Below are 23143 nucleotides of genomic sequence, written 5' to 3'. Positions count from 1 at the left end.
CAAAATTTCAGAGGAGCACATTGGCCATTCAACCATGGGCAGCCATTTCTTACGGTTTCCAATGGCCATTGGTCCACAGATCGAGTTAGACATCAAAAATGATTTTTCTCTGCATCACATTACAGTGTGACCGTTTGGTTTCTCAAATCTCATTTGCCCACAGTGCCTCTGGAACTTAGTTATTGCACTAAGTTTGATGTCATCTCACATGGCAGCAGCACACAACAGCCATTGGGAAGACCATCAGCTGTTCTGGCCTCTGTTACTTCAAAGTAATCCCCAGGGTGATGACTTTGCCTTTTTTGCAGTCCATGGTGTGCGATACCCCGGTCCGATGTGCTTGAAATGATACTTGTGCCTCAAGGAACCTGAGTGAACTTTCTTCTACTCACCTTATCCGCTGTTCTCCATGGAAAAGATTGCTATAGCACCACCCAGTGGCACAGTTAGGAAAAGCACTAAAATTTCATGGGACAGACTTAAAATCAGTTGAATGACAGTCTTATCACTTTAGGTATAATAACACTTATTCATGAGTCACATAACATGACATCGCCACCTACAGGTGCAGTGCCACAAAAATCCCACACCATTTTAAATATACAATAAAACAGAAATGAAGACAATATAATATTCAGCGTTAAAACTGCCAAGAACAAGAGTTATAGCAAGGATTTTTTTTAAGTGCCAAATGGGTATAAGCCTGTTGGTGCTGGAGTCTTACAATATATGCAACTTGTGACAATGAATCATAAGAACATTATGATTATGATGATGAATGGTTCATGAAAACAATATAACAAGTTGTGGCCAAGTGCCAGGACTTATTCAAAGCAGATATGAAGTTAGAAGGCATTCAACAACTTCACGTTGATCCCCAGATCCTACCTACACAGTTGCCATCCAGTAACTAGTTCAAGGAATTGTCAAGAGGCACACTCATTAGCTTGTTAAAAGGAAAGTTCTTTCACCAGTATCCTGATTGACGAGGTCTCTTCAACAGTGGTGATGTGAAAGGGAATGATAAGATTGATGCCAACCAAACGGAGTATTAAACTGAGGCAGAGTAAAATGAACTTCAATGAATGAGAAGTAAAATATGTTAGTCATTAACTCTGAAATCCACATCCTGGTAAAGTTGAAGCAACCTTCTCCCATAGACAAACATGTACCTAGAAGACATTAAAAACATCCCAATCGTGGATAATCAAGGGGGTAGGGAGGAGTTTAATACAATCACTATCACGAAAGAAGTAGTACTTGGTAAAATAATGGGACTAAAGGCGGACAAGTCCCCTGGATCTGATGGCTTACATCCTGGGGTCTTAAAAGAAGTGGTTGCAGAGATAGTGGATGCATTGGTTGTGATCTTCCAAAATTCCCTGGATTCTATGGCGGTCCCAGCGGATTGGAAAATCGCAAATTAACGCCACTATTTAAAAAAGGAGGCAGACAAAAAGCAGGAAACTATACATCAGTTAGCCTAACATCTGTTGTTGGGAAAATGCTGGAGTCCATTATTAAGGAAGCAGTAGCGGGACATTTGGAAAAGCATAATTCAATTAAACAGAGTCAGCATTGTTTTATGAAAGGGAAATCATGTTTGACAAATTTGCTGGAGTTCTTTGAGGATGTAACGAGTAGGGTGGATAAGGGGGAAACCAGTGGATGTGGTGTATTTGGATTTCTAGAAGGCATTCGATAAGGCGCCACATAAAAGGTTACCGAACAAGATAAATGTTCACAGGGTTGGGGGTAATATATTAGCATGGATAAAGGATTGGCTAACTAACAGAAAGCAGAGAGTCGGGATAAATGGGTCATTTTCCGGTTGGTAAACAGCAACTAGTGGGATGCCGCAGGGATCGGTGCTGGGGCCTCAGCTATTTACAATCTATATTAATGACTCGGATGAAGGGACCGAGTGTGATGTTGCCAAGTTTGCTGATGATACAAAAATGGGTGGGAAAGCAAATTGTGAGGAGGACACAAAAAATCTGCAAAGGAATATAGACAGGCTAAGTGAGTGGGCAAAAATTTGGCAGATGGAGTATAATGTGGGAAAATGTGAGGTTATCCACTTTGGCAGAAAAAATAGAAAAGCAAATTCTAATTTAAATGGAGAAAAATTGCAAAGTGCTGCAGTACAGAGAGACTTGGGGGTCCTTGTGCATGAAACACAAAAATTGTGTATGCTTGGAATGTTGGCCTTTATTGCAAGGGGGATGGAGTATAAAAGCAAAGAAGTCCTGCTACAACTGTACAGGGTATTGGTGAGGCCACACCTGGAGTACTGCATACAGTTTTGGTCTCCGTATTTAAGGAAGGATATACTTGCATTGGAGACTGTTCAGAGAAGGTTCACAGATTGATTCTGGAGATGAGGGGGTTGACTTATGAAGGTAGGTTGAGTAGGTTGAGCCTGTACACATTGGAGTTCAGAAGAACGAGAGGTGATCTTATCGAAATATATAAGATAATGAGGGGGCTCAACAAGCTGGATGCAGAGAAGATATTTCCACTCATAGGGGAAACTAAAACTAGGGCGCATAGTCTCAGAATAAGGGGCTGCCCATTTAAAATTGAAATGAGGAGGAATTTCTTCTGTCAGAGGGTTGTAAATCTATGGAATTCTCTGGCTCAGAGAGCTGTGGTCATTGAATATATTTAAGGCGGAGATAGACAGATTTTTGAGTGATAAGGGAATAAAGGGTTATGGAGAGCGGGCAGGGAAGTGGAGCTGAGTCCAGATCAGATCACCCATCATCATCATCATCATAGGCAGTCCCTCCGAATCGAGGAAAACGAAAGCGAGTTCTTTGGTGGCTGAACAGTCCAATACGAGAGCCACAGACCCTGTCACAGGTGGGACAGACATTCGTCGGGGGAAGGTTGTGGGATGGCACTGATTTACCACACGCTCATTCCGTTGTCTGCGCCTGACCTCTTCACGCTCGTGGCGTTGAGATTCGAGGAGCTCAACGCCCTCTCGGATGCACTTCCTCTCCTTAGGGTGGTCTTCGGCCAGGGACTCCCAGGTGTCAGTGGTGATGTTGCACTTCACCAGGGAGGCTTTGAGTGTGTCTTTGTAATGTTTCCACTGCCCACCTTTGGCTTGTTTGCCGTGAAGAAGCTCCGAGTAGAGCACTTGCTTTGGGAGTCTCATGTCTGGCATGTGAACTATGTGGCCTGCCCAGCGAAGCTGATTGAGTGTGGTCAGTGCTTCAATGCTGAAGATGTTAGCCTGGGCGAGGACACTGATGTTGGTGCGCCTGTCCTCCCAGGAGATTTGCAGGCTTAAATGGCAGAGCAGGCTCAAGGGGCCAGGTGGCCTACTCCTGCTCCTATTTTTTACGTTCTTAGAGAATTCTTGAAATCACGAAATGTCAACCTCAGTTTGCTCCAAGGTAATCAAAGGTAACTGCTCCTCTTCTGGACTACTGAAAAAAAGTTGATTTTCTGTGGGACTGTCACCATGAGAGGTGAGTCATGAAGGTCACCCCTCAAGCATCAATGCTAAAAAAATTTGACATCAAAATAATGTAGTTCCACATGCAACTATCAGGAAAGATTGAGCAGGTTGGCGCTCTTTTCTCTGGACTAAGAGAAGGTCTGATAGAGGTCTTCAGAAGAATAAAGGGGTTCAATAGGGTAGATGTGGAAAAACTATTTCCACTGTGGTTGAATCCAGAACAAGGAGTTAAAAATATAACATAGCCTCTAATCAAACGAATAAAGAATTTAGAAGGAATTTGTTTACATTGAGGGTAATGGGGGCAGGGTGGGAAGGGGTCATTAGAGTGGGTGACCTGTCTAGAGTACAAACACCAGCACAGACTGGTTGGGTCGAAAGGCCCATTTCTGTGCTTAGATTCTATGTAGTTGTATGTAACATGAGTCACCTTTATAAACTGGGACTAAAAGCATGTCTCTTGCAAGAAGATCAACCTGAGGCTTAATGCCAAGTGAAACAGAGTTAAGGGGGGAAAAATTTGGGTCGTTTGCCCCGGGGGACGCCAACGGGGCTTAAACAACTTTTCACCTGGGCGCGACACCGCTACTGACTCTCGCGAAATTCCGCGTGAGTTTAGCGGCGGCACTAACCGGTAACTCCCCGGGCCACTGCGCTGATGATGGCAGAGCAGCGACCCGTTTTTGCCCTGGAGCGAAAATTCGTTAGCATTCCGTGAAGCTACCGCAAGCGATGTCCATGACAGCGTTGGGGGCCGAGTACCGGGCTGTAGGCCAGTCGCGGGGCAAAAAATGTTTAAATGGCCGACTTACTGGCCTTCTTCACTGCAGGTCGCGGGGTCCGTGCTGCAGTCTTACAGCCCAGCACTCGGCTTGTGTGCCAGGCTGCTGCCACGGCACCTCGTTCCCTGGTGGTCTAGCAATGACCCCTTCTCCCTCCTGCACTGTCAGCAGTTTGGCCTGCCCCTATAATGGAAAGGGCAGGCCCTGTCTTCCCGCCAGCGCTACGTGTCCCTCCGCGCCCCTTTGTGCCCCGCCCCGAGAGGAAATGGAGCACGAGATTTTGCACTCCACTTTCTCTCAGGGGGCAGTGAGCCCAATATAGCTCGCGGGACGGGACTTCTGCGCCTAGTGTAGGAAGTTCCGCTAGTACTGAAATTTCAGCCGAATGTATATTCAGATTGAAAAATAATTTTTAGTCGCTGTTTTTGGTTTGGAGAAATTCAAATTTGAAAAGGAAATTATAATGAAAAGTGATCATAAACTGCTTAAAGTCATTTTGAAAATAAGAATCTAATTACTGCATCCAAAAGCCTCCAGTGAATTAAGTCTTCAAGCTATGAATTTGGTGTTGTCTACAATAGACTCAAGGTTTTCTCTCCCAAAGTTGCACCACTCCATGAAGTCCCTCAACTGGAAATGTGTCTAAGACCAATAGAACGTGCGTGCCCACTGAGAATAACCGAGTTTGAGCATCACTGGCACTTTAACTAATGGGCAGCACTTAATTATGTTTTAGAATGTTGAAATATTTTATGAATTGGATCTGCTTTACATATTATTTTCATCGTGAAAAGTTTTACTTCTGTAAACTCAGTAGAAACACCGCCCATAGATAGGTTTCTACCATCTAGCAAGCATTTTGCTCAAACTGATGAGCAGCTTTGTGATAATGGAGCAGGCAAGACTGATTACAATTTCAGGACCACGTAATAAATTTATTTTAATGAAAAAAAAAATTGGGTAACACAAAGCAGCCTGTCTGAATTTAAATCCCTTCCCCTCTTAGCAATAGAAAAAGATGTTATAAAGGGAGACTTGCACTTGGATTTCTCTACTGCCAACGTGCTGGGCCTGATTCACGCAACAAAGCCAAAGCCAGTGTAACTTTTTTCCATTGCCCACGCAACTTTCTGAGAAAGGTTGCCGATATAACACCAAGCAGGGTCCCAACCCCAATCAGATGTGGATTGAGACAGCCATAGCTCATTTCACATTGGGCCCTTACTGCCAACAGACAGGCGATTATACATCTCATCAGCCTGGGGTGTATTTGAACCTAGGCTTCAAACATAAAATACTGGTGGTTAAGTGCCCCACTCGATCCCAAATGAATTTTATTAAAAACATTTTAAAACACTAACATAGTGAGATCAATTCCCACTTATCGCTTTTTCCTCTATAATATTCATAATAGTTTGGGAACACTAATTAGATCCTTGTATTTGCACTTAGAAATGCAACGGAATCAGTATGGGCACACTCAGAAAAGTGAGCATCTTACTTGGCAATGACTTCCTTGAAACTATAGTCCAGTTAGCCTAACATCTGCGGTTGGGGAAATGTTGGAGTCCATTATTAAAGAAGTAGTAGCAGGACATTTGGAAAAGCAAAATTCAGTCAGGCAGAGTCAACGTGGATTTATGAAGGGGAAGTCATGTTTGACAAATTTGCTGGAGTTCTTTGAGGATGTAACGAACAGGGTGGATAAAGGGGAACCAGTGGATGTGGTGTATTTGGACTTCCAGAAGGCATTTGACAAGGTGCCACATAAAAGGTTACTGCACAAGATAAAAGTTCACGGGGTTGGGGGTAATCTATTAACATGGATAGAGGATTGGCTAACCAGCAGAGAACAGAGAGTCAGGATAAATGGTTCATTCTCTGGTTGGCAACCAGTAACTAGTGGGGTGCCGCAGGGATCAGTGCTGGGACCCCAACTATTTACAATCTATATTAACAACTTGGAAGAAGGGATTGAGTGTAATGTAGCCAAATTTACTGACGGTACAAAGATGGGAGGAAAAGCAATGCGTGAGGAGGACACAAAAAATCTGCAAAAGGACATAGACAGGCTAAGTGAGTGGCCAAAAATTTGGCAGATGGAGTATAATGTTGGAAAATGTGAGGTCATGCACTTTGGCAGAAAAAAAATCACAGAGCAAGTTATTATTTAAATGGAGAAAGATTTCAAAGTGCCGCAGTACAGCCGAACCTGGGGGTACTTGTGCATGAAACACAAAAGGATAGTATGCAGGTGCAGCAAGTGATCAAGAAGGCCAATGGTATCTTGGCCTTTATTGCAAAGGGGATGGAGTATAAAAGCAGGGAAGTCTTGCTACAGCTATATGAGGTATTGGTGAGACCACACCTGGAATACTGCGTGCAGTTTTGGTTTCTGAAAGGATATACTTGCTTTGGAGGCAGTTCAGAAAAGGTTCACCAGGTTGATTCTGGGGATGACGGGGTTTACTTATGAGGAAAGGTTGAGTAGGTTGGGCCTCTATTCATTGGAATTCAGAAGAATGAGAGGTGATCTCATCGAAACATATAATATTATGAGGGGGCTTGACAAGGTGGATGCAGAGAGGATGTTTCCATTGATGGGGGAGACTAGAACTAGAGGGCATGATCTTAGAATAAGGGGACGCCCATTTAAAACAGAGATGAGGAGAAATTTCTTCTCTCAGAGGGTTGTAAATCTGTGGAATTCACTGCCTTAGGGAGCTGTGGAAGCTGGGACATTGAATCAATTTAAGACAGAAATAGACATTTTCTTAAACAATAAGGGGATATGGGGTTATGGGAAATGGGCAGGGAAGTGGAGCTGAGTCCATGATTGGATCAGCCATGATCTTATTGAATGGTGGAGCAGGCTCGACGGGCCGTATGGCCTATTCCTGTTCCTATTTCTTATGTTCTTATGTTCTCTGAGTAACACAACCTCATACTGAAATCAAACCTTTTATGGTCATTCTTTGGGCTGGATAGTGACATTACCCGAAATAACCATGACACAACAAATATTTCTTCTGTGAAGTTTTTCCCTTTATGTGGCCAAGAAAAGCGATTTAATTGGTTTGAAACTGACCTAGGCATGAGACAGAGCTGTGTCTGGTCTCTGTTCTGTTCAACAGACTGAATCAACAGGAACATTTCCATTGCAGCATGACCCAAACAGACAGCAGACTGTATCAGATGCACTGTGGCAAGCTTCAAATGAGTCACATTAAAATGAGTCCTGTGTCCTGCAGCTCACCTTCCAACCATCGCTGGTAATTAAGGTCAGTCAAACTAAGCCAAGACGCCACAATTCCAAAGATTGACCAAACAGGCTCTTCTTGGTCTGGCACAGTAGCTAATGCTCTCAAGAAGCTCCATTGAGCTAGATCTCTAATTGGAGCCTATTTATACTGTTCTTTGAGAGGTGGATAAATGGAGAATGTCCATACTCAATAGAGAAGTGATTAATTCCTATTGCTTTTGCGGTGTTTTATGTTTAATTTTTAACCTCTCAGGTTGAAGGCTTATGGGGAACGGGCGGGGAAGTGGAGCTGAGTCCACGATCAGATCAGCCATGATCTTATTGGATGGTGGAGCAGGCTCAAGGGGCCAAATGGCCTACTCCTGCTCCTATTTCTTATGTTCTTATGTTAACCATCAAAGCCTGAGACATTGGATGGCCATTTGCTGTTTGCTCCTTGTAGCACTCTAGTGTAATGAGTGTGGATATATATTTTGCAGTGTGAAGTGAACACCATTATCACATTCCAAAAGCTCTACAGAGGGATCTCAGATATCTGAAGAGCCCTCACCACATCCCAAATATCTGCAAGGCCATCACCATACCCAAATATTTAAGATACCCTTGAGAGGTGAATTTCATCCAACACAAAAAAGAGAAACCCTGTTTTGTACTCATGCCAACTTCACAAAAATTAAATCAATCTCACATACGGGTTCTGTGATTTGTGCATCTCCAATCTTTCTTCCAGAACCCCTGTACAAGTTTTACTATGCAAAATTCATTCATTTTGACCAATGCTCATGATGGGACATGGTTCATACCTACAATGCTTACATTGCTGAGTTCTATATATCTCAGACACATAGCTGTTGGGGAGGCAAGGCATAGGGGATTGGGGAAGCAACTGGATGGAGTGTGTTCACCAGGCCATTCTCATATATATTTTATCCGCCAATGCAGAGCATTGGTAAAGATCTGGGAATGGATCACTTGTAAAATATTTGTTTGTAGTCTGGGACAGGAGCTAAATGGTGAACAAAATAATTTGTGGGGAAATGGGTTCATTCTTTCACAATAGCAAAAGACATCTCATTTTTAATATCTCTATTAATTAAAAGTGGTATTGTGAGAAACTTCTGGCTTAAATGTCAGATAGCCCTGTGTGCAACAAAACTTTGCCTTCAGTACTATTCAAGATGACATAGATCTGGAAGTCTGTGGCACACTTTCAAGAGCTTTAAAGTGTGACAGGTGCTTCAAACTCTGGGACCTAGGTTCAAATCCAGCCCAGACTGAGAGGATGCAAGTCACCTTTCTCTACTGGTTTTAACGGTCTGTGCAAAATTAGTGTACAAGAATTTCAACTTAGTCCCTAGTCACAGCAAGTTCACAACACAACTCAGACTATAATTTGCAATTAAATTTACGTCACATTGCCTGTCTCAATCAGGTTATCACGCGGATGGCTGGTGTAGAAATTGGAAATGTTGCACAGGTGCAGCAGGGATTGCCATTCTATGGACAAAGTTAAGGTTTAGATGAAGTACTACATAGCTTCAGATCTATGCTGTACTTGAAATGAGGGTACTTTATTGAACTGAAAAGCCTTTTCTTGTTCTCGTATTCCACTCAACTGACATTGGCACCATTCCCCTCAATAAGCAAACAAAAATTCAACAAAAACTTGCAATTAAACAGCAGGATCTTCAGGTAGTATCTTATGAAGATCACACCATTAAATCCTCAGAAGTAGTGTTTGAAGAGATGATTCCAGTTCTGGTAGTGCCATTCCAGCTGTAAACACCTTAGACTTTTCAAAGAAGGAAGTACCAGACAGTACAATGGACAACAAAGCCTTCTAATAGAGCTTCTACATTATTCGTAAGCATGGTGTTTCTTCACTATATAAGTGCATAAACACTTATATAGTGAAGAAACACCATGCTTAAGAATAATACATAGGTTTCAGTGATCATGGCACTGACATATCATGTGTGTTCATCATAATAATCACATACCTTGTCTAATACTACAACCGTCTGGGCTAACTGTGATTACTTTCTCAAATGAAACTTTTCATTCTTTCGTTCGAGTTGCAGATATTTGTTGGGTTGAGTCCACAGTAGAGAATCTCGGAGAATGGACTAAAAGAATGAATATTTCTTGTATGGTGGATGACAGTAAATACTGGACTTAAGTGCTTACCAAGACAGTTATGGCCATCATGTGCTAACTTGAAACCGTCATAACACGTGCAGCGGTAATTCCCTGGGATATTGATGCATTCATGGACACAGCCTCCGTTGTACTCATTGTCACATTCATCGATATCTGGAAGACAATTAATCTCAGAGTAAGTCAACCATAAACATAGGGACAGTCAATTTAACTCAAGCAGGAGCAACATAGGAAGATATCTTAATTCTCTTGGTTGGTGTTTATTCATTTCTTTCACTTTCTACCTTCTCCATTTAATTTATCTCATAGTAGCTGCTGTCATACGCCCATCCTCACCAAGAGAGTTACGTGGCCATCATTAGTGATACTCATGATGGGCCTAAAACAATCGCATTTACATGAGGGCTCATCAACAATGTCTCATCATTGCGGGTTGTCCTCCAATGGTCATGAGTAGAACTAATAAAAGTCCTCACCGGTGATTACTAGAGGCAGACAACTGGCCAACAATATTCTACATTGTATCCTATATATGCATCAACTATGCAGATCATTCCATTCTTAATCTCAGACATGTCCAATTCTATGAAAGTCGAATGCTGCCTATATTAGCACAACAGAGCAACAACTGACAGGATTTGCATATAGAATGTTTAGAGAGTGCATGAACAGGAATACATTTTTGTTACTTATCTGCAAATCAGTGGAATGTCACTAAATGCAACAGATTGGAATCAGCAAATGAATGTCATATAATTTGATTTAAAAAAATGAATACACTAGGAGAAAGATTGGTATTTGTAGCGATTTGCTCAATTCAGGACACTGATTAAACTCAATTAGAATTTCAAATGTACAAGCTTGCGAATTTATACCCAACAGCATTTTCAAATGTGTTTCACAGCGTTATAATATGCTTATAGGCATTTAACTTATTATGCTTAGATGGATTGTGGCGGTGCCACTCTGCAGGGTCAACTGAACCCTGAGGTAGAAACACATGCACACTCCAATCCTCCAGCTGAATGGGAACCTTTGTACCGACAGTATGATATTCCTCTCTAATTATAGAACGATACTCTTGTGTCAATTGTGTGCCTGGTCAAGCAATAGCTTCTCTACTAAAACCTTCAAATTACCAATTGTATTTACAGTGTGAATAGTATCTCATCATGAGGACAATCAAAACTTGGCTTCAGGTGCAGCTCCAAAATGATGTTAAGTAACTGAAATTAAGAGATCTATTATTGCTAACTGACAGCATTATAGTTCAAGAGATTCAACGTTATGATCATCTGTTTGGGAAGAAGGTGTTCAACTCCCTTCACAGCAAGAATAACTATCATGCCTACTATTTACAAAATAACTCATTGCCCCAGAATTTGTGGTAGGTAATAATGGCAAACTAACAGCGTTCACCGTCATTACCTCTTTGAAACTGATCGCAGCTTCAGGATGCTGTGCATGCGCATCTAAATGCGGATATCCTGAAGTTGCGGTCAGTTACTCATTGCTCTGACACAGGCTGCGCCGTGGCCCCCTAGCCCCCCATAGCCGGCAATCAGTGTCATCGGTGAAACCAGTGAAACTGCCGAAAACTTGGATTTTTCCACGGTAATAGCGCTCTTAAATACCCCATTAAATGTTAAGCCTTGTTGGATTAGGTGTAACTGGGGTTTTAACAGCGTAGTGACTGCTAAACAAATGTTACGGCCCTGGAAAAGTAATTTTAATTTTGTGGAGTGTCAAATTTATCCCTTATGATAAAAATTACATTTTTAAGAAACTTGAAAACTTTTTTTTTTTAAGTTTATTCATGATTATTTCAGGTTCTAGCTTATCCCCATGTCAGTAACATTTTTTAAAAGTCCGGATAAAACCAGGTTCTTATTTCCTGCTTCCCTGCCTGCGAGAATTCTGTCATGTGATTGGCTGCTTAGACAGCTTGTTGACATCACAGCAGATCGCATTAGGGATTCCGTATTATATGGCACTGAAATCTCTTATGAGATTGCGAGATCTCTGTGGGCAGCTTTCTTTGGGACCAGTGGCGAATGCCATTGCTTCACTGCTGACCGCAAATTCTGGGCCATCACTTACAAAAGATATGGGAAAATATTCATGTATAATAATTGTGAAGCAAGGGGTTAATAATTAAGCAGCACGTGAACAGTAATTCAATATAATTGCAAGGGAAGTGATGAGTGGGTTAATATGGCAACCTTGTCTTTGAAGTACAATGCTTCTTACTGTTTTAGATTTAATTATGTTAACAATGAATTCTCCCATGACAGCACCTTACTGAAGCTTCCAAATATTTGGCATCCTTCATGTTGATGTTGGAGAATTTACAAATCAGAAAACATATATTTCAATTAAAAATATGGAGACATTTAAAAAGCAGAAATGAGTCAACAATCCCAAAACAGCAAACTACTGAACAGAAGCTTGCTTCAACCACAATTTCGCAAAAAGAAATGGTCGCTTTTGTGTGCAATGACGCAGGTACAGGAAATATCAGTGTTATTCACTCACTTTTCAAAAGGCTATGGTACTGTGGTCATATAATTCAAACAGGAACTTTCTGTTTCAAGAATTTCCAGTTGACGTGTCATAGTGTGACAAACACGTTCTCCACAATTTTGGTCTTGGCTACTCCCAGTACAGGAAGTGCGCACAACAGGAATGTATAAACATATAGCAGGGCTAGACTGACATTGGTGTCAATGTAAGACAAAAAAAAAGCAAAGCCAAAACTTTGTTCATTAGATGACAATGTGTTATGAACTTTCTAAGATAGCTGATGATTATACTACCTTCACACTGTTTTCCATCTCCTGTGTACCCAGACTTGCAGATGCATTTGTATGACTTGGGAGTGTTCTGACAGATAGCATCAATATGACAATTATCTGTTCCTTCAACACATTCATCAACATCTGAAACAGCAAAAATGAGATGTTAGAAAAGGATCATTACGATGTAGTGTGTTAACCATAATAATCTACTGTGGAATGTGAAAAATCCATTAGTCTTGGATCTAGTACTGCTTTGTCAGCACACAGACAGTTTTCCTATCAGCCTGCCATCTGATACATAACAGTCTTATGCATGAAAACACTTAATGTAATCAAGCAGTAAGTAGTTTATTCAGGGTTTTCTTTTGCTAAATTCGCTTGGTAATATGTATGTTTTTCACATTTGGCAACTAAGGTTGTGATTCGATTCTGAACAAACAAATTCTTCTCCCTTTAATAGCTTGTCCCAAGGGCCAAATTTAACTCCCCATTCTTGCATCCGACGCCAATGGAGGGTGCAGGGAATTAAACTAGAGGCGGCGTCCTCACCTCCAGGTTGGCGCCACAGGCCTGCCCACCGTCTGTTTAACTGGCACGATTCGGGAAGTGCAAAGCCCTCACCATCAACAGGCGAGAACCTCATAAATACGCAATAGTTAGAGTCCTATGACCTAAATAGGACTGTGACATGACTGTAATGCACATTGTGCGGCCCACAACCAGATCGCCACAGAAACCCTGAGGTAGGCTGGCGAAGACCCAGAGTGCTGACCTAGGGCCGTGCGGCTCATTGTCGGCCGGCAAGGACATGATGGGCCGAAATGGCCTCCTTCTGCATTGTAGATTTCTCTGTTTCTATGGCCCAGAAGGTAACTTAAAAACATTTGTTTTTATCATTTCAGTGTGGGCCAAGATGAGCAGAGAAACCTTGGCCATCCCCTGCCCTGGGCTATGCCCTCCTCCCACGACTGCCACCGGACCCTCCCCCAACCCACATTCCCCAACTGTCCCTGCAGGATTCCAGCAGTGGCCTCCTGCTGCCTGAAATTCTGCTCCAGCCCGCCGACCATGTACTGATTCCTGCCAGAATTGGGCGAGTGACTCACCTGGGATATGGAAGTGATGTGCAGGTTTTAAAATGGTTCAACGCTCACCCCACCACACTCACACCATACCTTCGATCCGAGTTAAAATCAGGACTCTATCCTCCAACTTGTACAATCATCGCATTACAACCAGCAAGAACACAATTTTACTCTCTCCTAGTGTCTACGCCTGAGATTCTGAAAATAGGAGCCTGTTCAAATCCTCAGATCTAATTAGTTTGGCGAACCAATTATTAATCCAAAGTCAAAATGAAGAGAACAAATTGATGCAATAATGATGTTGTGCTCTATAGTATTTTGTAGGTGCATGATTTGTAGGTATTTACAAAAACTGCTGGTGCCATCTTATAGACTCTATCAATAGTACATCAACTTTATTAATAGCTGGAATCCTTTCTATATTACCTAGTTAGAACCTTAGCTGTCCATTGGCTGGGCACAATTCTGAGAATCAACCCTGCTCTATTCTCAGGTTTTCTGCAACCAGTTGGCTCTGCCTTCCACGCATCAGTTTATTTTTCTGTTCAACACATTTCATTCAAAGATTTATTGCTTCTAGAACTACCGACTTCAAATTAGTACTTAACTATTCAAAAAAATAGAAAGCGGCAGGGGGGGATGTACAGTGGGTTACCAACCACCCCTTTGCTGTTTTCTGTTTTCCTGAAACCCATCTCTTTTTGGGCCAGTGTGATTTCCTTCCACCACATACCCCACAACCCTATTTCTTCCTTCAGTATGGGTTGGATTCAAATCTAGGTCCCAAAAGCACACTGTCCCTTCACTTTTTGGAACTCGTGGAGGTCATTAGTAAAAAATAAATAAATAAAATCAATTTGAATCAATGAAAACTCAAATAATATTGATGCTCCTAACACTAGCGCTAGACAAATAAATCAGGATGTGTTGAAACAATCTTAAATCATACGTTACAGCTTGGTTTTCTTTTGAAGCGGTTAGTGCAGGTCATGCTCCGTATCCACTTCTCCACCAGTGTTTGTGGCGGAGGTGCGGCGAATGTTTGTGGCAGAGGAGTGGCAAGAGATCGTGGCAGAGGTGTGGCAAATGAGGATACGGGGCCCAGAAGAGCCAAGGGCCCAGGGGCAGTATGGGCCAGCCCACACTGCGATATGTGTGCACACTAGGTCTGTGCAGCAGAGCAGGTCTCCAGTTGTTCTGGTTAACCCTTGCCACTGGATAAGGGCCTAGCTTGGTCCACCCCTTCAATTGGAGTTCAGGACTGGAACATCAGGTCCTTCATTGAAACATCTGTGAACTCATGTGGAAGCAAGTCATCCTCGTTCGAGGGACCGGCTATGTTGATGATGATGATGAGTGCTTCTCTGGGAGGAGCAGGTATTTGTGAAGCCCTGCTTCAGATGTTTGCCTGTAATACTTCCAATCCAACTCAACAGTTGCAGTGGTATGCACCTGGTGTTGGGTTTGATTTGATGGACCACCATTAGTCCAGTAATGAGGTTAGTTTTGGGAACTTCACTTTCTAACATGCTATTCGGCAGAGTGTGATGATATCTGCCACTGCTCGGGATATTTGTGAATCAAAGAGCGACAGGGAACAGCATGGCCAACTTCTGAACACGACAGCCAGGTCACTTCAGCAGAACTTCATTGGTTTTTGGTTCTGAAGTAGAACAAAAGTTTCTTTGCTTTTCAAGTGTTTGTATTCGACACAAGTTTAAGGCTGAAAAAAACTAATTAAGATGGCATCTTCATCCACCAACTCTATTCAAAGAGTTTCCTGATAATTCATGAAATCAATGCAAGGATCATCTCAAAACAAAATGATGTGCCCCAAGACAATTCAGCAAGTTATTCAGACCAAGTATATTTAATTTCCCAACCGTGCTGAGCTAACAGAACTCAACCAGGGAAGTGGTAAGTCAATGACAATAATTGGCCTCAGTGCCCCTGGATTACGAAAGGCAAAATCATCCAGGGTTCCTGCTCCTGGACACTATCCAATGACTCCTGCAGGAAAGCACACTTGCATGAACATTGGGTGAGCACACAACTGGGCTCAATGTGTTGCCCAGCCCCTACTCCTTCCCCAAACAGCCAAGTAGTTTGCGAGCACTATCAAGGATTACACATGATGATCTGAGGTACCAGAGCAAGACGTCCCTTTCAGGAGAGGAAAGGAAAGTAAAAAACTGGCAGAGGAAAATTGACAAGACAATGGGCTCAATTTTCCACAGTGATTTGCGCCTTCTTTTTGGAGCAGGCTGATTTTTTTGGCCTAAGTTAAAAGAAACACAGTCTCCCCAATCAATTTGTACCAGCGTAACTCAGTTAGTTATGATTTTTTTTTAGGTAAGTTTTTTTCAGCCAAAGGGAGCGTAACCTGCCACCTACGCCAATTCTGGCCATTTAGGCAATTTCTGGCCAGCTGAGAGTTACTCCAGTTCTTCTTAGGCCAGCGTATGTGGCCTCTGCAGAAAAACCTTCTGGAGAGTTAAGGAAATTGGCACAGGTATGGAAATCGGCACAGGTAAGTGCAGCAAATGTCCGGACCAGCAGCAGCAGGAGAGGTAAGAGAGAGGGACGAGGGGGTGAGGGGGGAAGCCTTTCGGATGTAGTTAGGTGCGGGAACCGGGAGGGAGGAGGCCCTTTGGCCTGGGCTAGGGGCGGGGAGCGAACTGGGAGGCCACTCGGCCAGGGCTAGGGGCAGGCAGGGGAGCGGACTGGGAGGCCCTTCGGCCAGGGCTAGGGGCCGGGAAGCGGACCGGCAGGTCACTTGGTTGGGGGAGGTGGGGAGCGAACCGGCAGGTCACTCAGCCAGGGCTGGGGCGGGCGGGCAGGCAGAACAGGAGGCACTTTGGCCTAGGATAGGGGCGGGGATCGGCACTGGCATCAGGAGGAGGGCGGGGGGACTTTAATAATTATAGGTAAGTTGCTGCCATGTATTTTAATATGTTGCGAGCTGTCTGTATGTATCACTTTGCAGCCTCAGCCCACATTGTGTCCCTGGTTACCGTGGCAACCCGATCTTTTTGGTGTAGATCAAGGCTCCACCCCCAAAACTAAAGGACAGGTTAGGCTGCGCCAAAATGAAGAAATCAAACGGGGAAACTTAGAACATTTTTTGGGACGTACTTGGGCCAACTTTAATGGCAGGGCCTGATTTGAACGCGAGGCCTTGGATTCCTGCCCGCAGCCAGCCAGATTGAGAGGCTGGCTGGCTACGGGCGGCTAGGCCTCAGAAGCGAGAGGCCGGTGCAGGAAGGGATCGCCGGAGGAGGATCGGCAATCGGTAGAGGTTGGTGATCGGGAGGGGGGAGAGAGTATCGGCAGGGGTCAGGGAGCGCAGGGGTGTGGTGTGAAAGAGAAGATCAGAGGCGACCACCGGAGTTTCGGAGACCTTGTTGGGGGGCCTCCGGTGGGTATGGTCGGGGCCCTGGATCCAGGAGTTAGGTATAAAGCCACTTTCCTCCTGGATGCAGCAGTCCCCACCTCTGTTTAACTGCTGGGTTTCAGGAATTGTGTGAAATCCAGCCATATGCAGTTAAAACACAGAATGAAGGGGAAAAAAGGGACTTCCAACCTCATTATAATATTTAAGTTGAGCTAAAGCCCCCTGGGAGCGGGTTGATTACTGGCCCCCGCCCCCCCTCCCTCCCCCCGCCAGCCCATCCCTCACCCCCCGCCCCCTGCCCCACCCCCCCACCTCCCTCCCCCTGCAACCCCCCCACCTCCCCGTGCCCCTCCCTCCCTCCTCCCGCCAGCCCCACCCCACCCTCCACCACCACCCCATCCCAACCCCTCCCTCCCCCACTCCCCCCACAGCCCCACTCCACGCCCCCTGACCCACCCACTTCGCCCCCCTCCCTCCCGCCGCCACTCCCGCCCCACCCCCATCCCGCCGCCGGTAAACCCGGACTTGGGCCGGTTGGAGGCAGGATCAGGTCGGGAATCCCATATTTAACACTTTCACTGCCTCCACGCTCCAAACCCACCCGTTTTTTTTGGGGAACATTCCAGCCTATGTTTAAGAAGAATATTTTCTTCTCTACAAAGTTTACCGATCTGAACTTTCAGAAACTGTTGTAATGATTGTAGCAACTAACAACAGGACAGCTATCTTGAATTGTTAAAATTGTCCAGTTGTTTACAAGCTTGCAATTGGGAAAATCTAGCCTGCAATCCAGAGGGCAAGGCCTCTTTAAACAGCTGTCTTTTTTAACTGGAGAAAATTATCTGGCGAAATGAGAAGGGTACATCATTGTGCCAAGAAAACATTAACATCTCTATAGTAATTTCTGTGTCTGGAGCACATCGCATTCATCAGTCACCAACAAACGGTCTTGGCAAAACTAAACTACAGAAGTGGATGTCCGTTATAAGGAACATAAAGAGTAGTTATTCAACTGTGCACACCCTTCGGCAAGTACTCAATTAAATAAAATACAAGACTCAAGGAAAAAAAAACGATTCAGAAATTATAGCCATTTCATGATGAAACTCTTTGGCCGTCTGTAATGAAAGACGCAATGTGTGTGCACAGACTCTGTTTTAATTCAGAAACATTTTGGATTCCTCCAAGTCTCAGCGTGCAAACATAATGCTTTAAGAAAAAGATCACTGTCCCAAAATTTCACCCAAATCCCTCATTATTAAATGCCAATCGAGAACGTTCATTCCAAACTGGCAGAGTGCAAAGAACAAATGTGGTAATGAAGTGTGATACAGATCCATTTCTACCAAGATAAATGCACAGATACGTACTAAAGATAAAGGTACTGGGGCTCAGCCCTGACAGACACTTACACTTATTGTTCATTTGCATGGTCAATTTCACAAAATGTATCCAAATTACCTGGAGGGGCTGGGGGAAGGAGAAGGCCCTTCCTGCACCACTCAATGACCTCTGCCGGAGCATCAACCAAAGAGTAGCATTGAGTCTCTCGCCGCTCATCTTTCCAAGGAAGACACTGGAGCTTCTTCAGACATTACCTGTAATGTATTTGCTTCATGGGTTCTTTGCTTAAGAATTCACAGCAACACATTGCTATTAATAACTAGTTGGTTTATTAGCAAAGGTTTAACAATCACACTACACATTACCAGTCCATCCACCAGGCTCACAACCACTCATCATGGATCCCCTGAACCCAACTGGCTGGGGTTTTATTGAGTCTTGTAAACATCACATGACTGGCTAAGCCACTCACAACTCAACAGCTCTACCAACCTGTGAGCGTTCTCACAGGGGCATACATTACACTCTCAAAGCTGGAAATGGATACCTGTATTAAGTGGAATATCTTTGAACTCAAATTGCTATTATAGTACTATTAGCTTACGCCCCATTTTCTGGGTGTGTTTAGAAAGACATCTTAAGAACTATGAACATGAGTTTGATCTTTGACAGCTCACATAAACCTAATAAGAAAGAACATTTGAGTACATTTGACAAAGCAAGACTTCCGGTGCAGAGTCTTGTTCAATAGGATCAGAGAGTCAAGCGTGGAGGCAAACAATTATGATTCTCCAATCCACACTGCCTGTCTGACCAGGAGCCTCACCTTGCAAATCCCACCCTCTCCTCTCTTTAAATGTGAGTATATGCCCACACAACCCCACCGAAGTCAGCTCACTCCATCCATCCAACAACTTTAATAATATTATAGTACTCGGGTATCGTCCAGTCTAATCAAACAAACCTCCAACCCAACATTGGTATGAAGAACCCAAAGCCTCAAACACTGACATGAAATGGAAGGATGGATATAGTTTAAAAACATTACAAAAGTAAAAATTTATTTACAGACTTTTTAAAAGTATAACCTTTCACTCTGGTGTACAATATGCAGAACATTTATTTGTGTCAGTTGTGGCTCAGTGGATAGCACACTCGCCTCTGGGTCAGAAGGTTGTAGGTGCAAGTTCAACTCCAGGGGAGCGCTGCAGTGTTGGAGGTGCTGTCTTTCAGATGAGACATTAAACCGAGGCGCAGTCTGCTCTCTCAAGTGGATGTAAAAGATTCCATGGCACTATTTAGAAGAAAAGCAAGGAAGTTATCCCTCAATCAACATAGCAAAAACAGATTATCTGGTCATTATCATGTTGCTGTTTGTAGGAGCTTGCTGTGTGCAAATTGGCTGCCGTGTTTCCCACATTACAACAGTGACTACACTCCAAAAGTACTTCATTGGCTTTAAAGTGCTTTGACACGTCCGGTGGGCATGAAAGGCGCTATATAAATCCAAGTCTTTCTTTCTTTCTTTACACTGCATTGCTAACCTTTTTTGGGGTGAGCTTTTGAGCCAAGCCTTGTGTTGTTCTTCCCAATCTCTCCCGCCATGGCTTGGATCCGTTCCCCTACCTATCGTCACTGTGAAGAGTCCTGGGATGTTTTTTATGTTAAAGGTGCTATATAATTACAAGTTGTTCTGTTGAAGTTGAATTTTTTTGCTTGTTAAGGTTAGGGATGTTATTACACTTTGGACCTCCAAATCAAGAGACTGAGGAAAAATTCAGCCTATCATCACATTACTGCCCAACAGAGATTTTTCTCCACCCCCGGTCCAGGGGAACGACACTGGTCACTACTTACCCACCCACCAATGGTGGCAAAGGGGATGGTGGGGCCCAGGTGTCTGGAGGAGTTCCCTCCCATCCAATCCACTTATCTCTGCTTCCCAGGGCCACCATATATAGCGCCTTTCACATCCTCAGGACAGCCCAGAGTGTTTCGTGGCCAATGATGTACTCTTGAAGCAGTCACTGTTATAATGTAGGCAAACATAGCAGCCCATATGCACAGAGCAAGGTCCCACAAAAAAAATGTGCTAAATGGCAAGATAATGTTTTGGTGGTGTTGGTTGAGAGATAAATGTTGACCAGGACATCATTAGAATTCCCTTGCTCTCCTTCGAAACAGTGCCGTGGGATCCTTTACAAAACCTGAGCGGGCAGAGAGTGCATCAGTTTAATGTTTAATCTGAAAGATGGAGCTGCTGACAGTGCAGCACTCCCTCAATACTGCCCTGAACTGTCAGCCGACATGATGTGCTCAAGAAGCCTTCAGGTTTCAGTCCGTTATGGATGCCAGCAGGCGGAGTGAAGGATCAAAGCGGCAGTGAAAACCAGTTCGGCAGCCAGCAGAGAAGCAACAATCAAGCCAGGAGCCATCGGGTGAGAGGGGAACAGTTCAATAGCTAGCGGAGGAGCCAAGTATGGACCAGGAGACCAGCGAGGGAGCAGCTGCTTTAGGAAAGTGGTGGGGAAGCAAAGTGGAGCCTAGGAAACCAAGTGCAGGGTTCAGACAACAAGCAAGAAGTGGCGAGAATTGCAACCAGTCGGGCAGTGGAACAGCAGGGGGAACCTGGAAACCTACGGACAAGGCAAATGTAGCCCAGGAGCAGTAGAACGTCGCTTTGTACCCACCATTCCCTACATAGCGTTCCTTATCTTGGTGATGCCATTAGGAAAGAAGGGATACTGACATAAGTTAATCAATCTATGAGAATTAAAAAATTAACAACAACCTCAAGAGCATCAGAATGTAAGAAAAGTCAAGAAGAAGAAGAGGCCGTTCAGTTTATGGAAGCTCACTGCACCAACACCCTAACTCTCCTATCTTAACATCCAACTATACATTGTAAAGAGCAGTGTGCAGGTCCCACACTCACCCCACCAGCAAGGGGCTATTCAAGGCATCAAAGAAATCTAAAAGGAAAAGTGGTGAAAGTTAGATGTTAACAGTAAAAAAGGATGAAAATATATCAGAACACAGAAACAAAGTACACAATAACGATCCAGGGAGTTAAGCGGCGTCCGCCCTGTTCTTGTGAAACCAGTAACACGAGGAGAGAGGGATAAACCTGGAAACTGCAGGCCAATCAACCTAACGTTGGTGTCGCGGAAACATTTAGAGACATTAATCCGGGATAAAATGAATTGGTACTTGGAAAAATATGGGTTAATAAATGAAAGCCAGCCGGATTTGTTAAAGGCAAATCATGTTTGACTAACTTGATTGAGTTCTTTGATGAAGTAACAGAGAGAGTGGATGAGGGTCGTGCAGTTGATGAACTTTCATAAAGCATTTGATAAAGTACCACATAACAGACTGGTTAGTAATTTGAAGCCCATGGGTTTAGAGGGGCAGTGGGTGCGTGGAAATAAAATTGGCTAGGGGACAGAAAGCAGAGAGTAATGGTAAAAGATTGTTTTTCAGACTGGAGGGAAGTGTGCAGCAGTGGCAGGTAGTAGAATCACGGCTCTTTCTGATATATATTAATGACCCGGACTCGGGTATACAGGGCATCATTTCAAAGTTTGCAGATGACCGGAAACTCAGAAATGTAGTAAACACTGAAGAGGCTAGTAACAGACTTCAGGACATTGACAGACTGGTAAAATGGATAGACACATGGCAGATGAAATTTAATGCAACAAAGTGTTAAGTGATTCATTTTGGTAGGAAAAATGAGCAGAGGCAATATAAACTAAATTATGTAATTTGAAAGGAGGTGCAGTACCTGAGGGTGTATGTGCACAAACCTTTGAAGGTGGCAAGCCAAGTTGAGAAGGCTGTTGAAAAGCCATACGGGATCCTTGGCTTTATAAACTGATGCAAGGAAGCTATGCTGAACCTTTATAAAACAATAGTTAGACCCCAACTGGAGTATTGTGTCCAATTCTGGGCACCGCGCTTTAGGAAGGATGTCACGGCCTTAGAGAGGTGATTGACTGCAAATGGTACCAGGGATGAACGACTTTAGTTATGTGGAGAGAATAGAGAGCCTGGAGTTGTTCTCCTCAGAGAAGAGAAAGGGAGATTTGACAGAGGTGTTCAAAATCTTGAAGGGGTTTGATAGGGTAAATAAGGAGAAACCGTTTCCAGCAGCAGAAGGGCTGGTAACCAAAAGACACAGATTTAAGGTCACTGGCAAAGAACCGGGGTGACATGAGGGGAAAAAATGACGCAGCGAGTTGCCATGATCTGGAATGCACTGCTTGAAAGGGCAGTGGAAGTAGATTCAATAATAACTTTCAAAAGAGAATTGGACAAATATTTAAATTGGAAAAATTTGCTGGATTATAGGGAAAGCGCAGGGGAGTGGGACTAATTGGACAGCTCTTTCAAAGGGCCAGCACTGGTACAATGGGCTGAATGGCCTCCTTCTGTGCTGTATTATTCTAAGATTCTCTTCCAGCTAGACTGTTGACTGAAATCTGGACCACTGGTTTTCTTAATTATTCAACCTGGATCCCACAAAGGGAACAGAAAATTCTGGAAAACACTCAGCAGGTGAGGCAGCATCTGTGGAGAGAGAAACAGAATTAACATTTCAGGTCGATGACCCTTCATCGGTAAGTCATTGACCTGAAACCCCCTAAAATGGATGGGTTTGGGTCGGGTGAGATGTGCAAATTTTTAAAACCTCAAATGTTCCCCTAACCCACCCAGAGGCGGGACGGGAAGTGGGCAACCAACCCAGGAGGCGAGTTTGGTTATTTAAATATTATAATGAGGCTGCGGGCCTCAGCTTTAACCTATATTCCAGATTTAACCCTGGCTGGATGGGTTTCCTGGG

The 23143-nt window shown here is 43.8% G+C and overlaps 1 protein-coding gene across 1 annotated transcript in view; it reads right to left on the bottom strand.

Annotated features, from left to right (window-relative positions):
• LOC139227823 (signal peptide, CUB and EGF-like domain-containing protein 3) overlaps window positions 1-23143 on the bottom strand; it is a 454761-nt gene that overhangs the window by 322847 nt on the left and 108771 nt on the right. The window contains exons 2-3 of the mRNA XM_070858892.1: window positions 12493-12615; window positions 9704-9829 (exon numbers count right to left, since the gene is read on the bottom strand). Coding sequence (XP_070714993.1) covers window positions 9704-9829; window positions 12493-12615 — 249 coding nt within the window. The remainder of the gene's footprint in view (window positions 1-9703; window positions 9830-12492; window positions 12616-23143) is intronic.

This window comes from Pristiophorus japonicus, chromosome 17 (genome assembly GCF_044704955.1).
Source record: "Pristiophorus japonicus isolate sPriJap1 chromosome 17, sPriJap1.hap1, whole genome shotgun sequence".
Lineage (NCBI taxonomy): Eukaryota > Metazoa > Chordata > Chondrichthyes > Pristiophoridae > Pristiophorus > Pristiophorus japonicus.
This window is presented reverse-complemented; position numbering and strand designations above follow the sequence as displayed.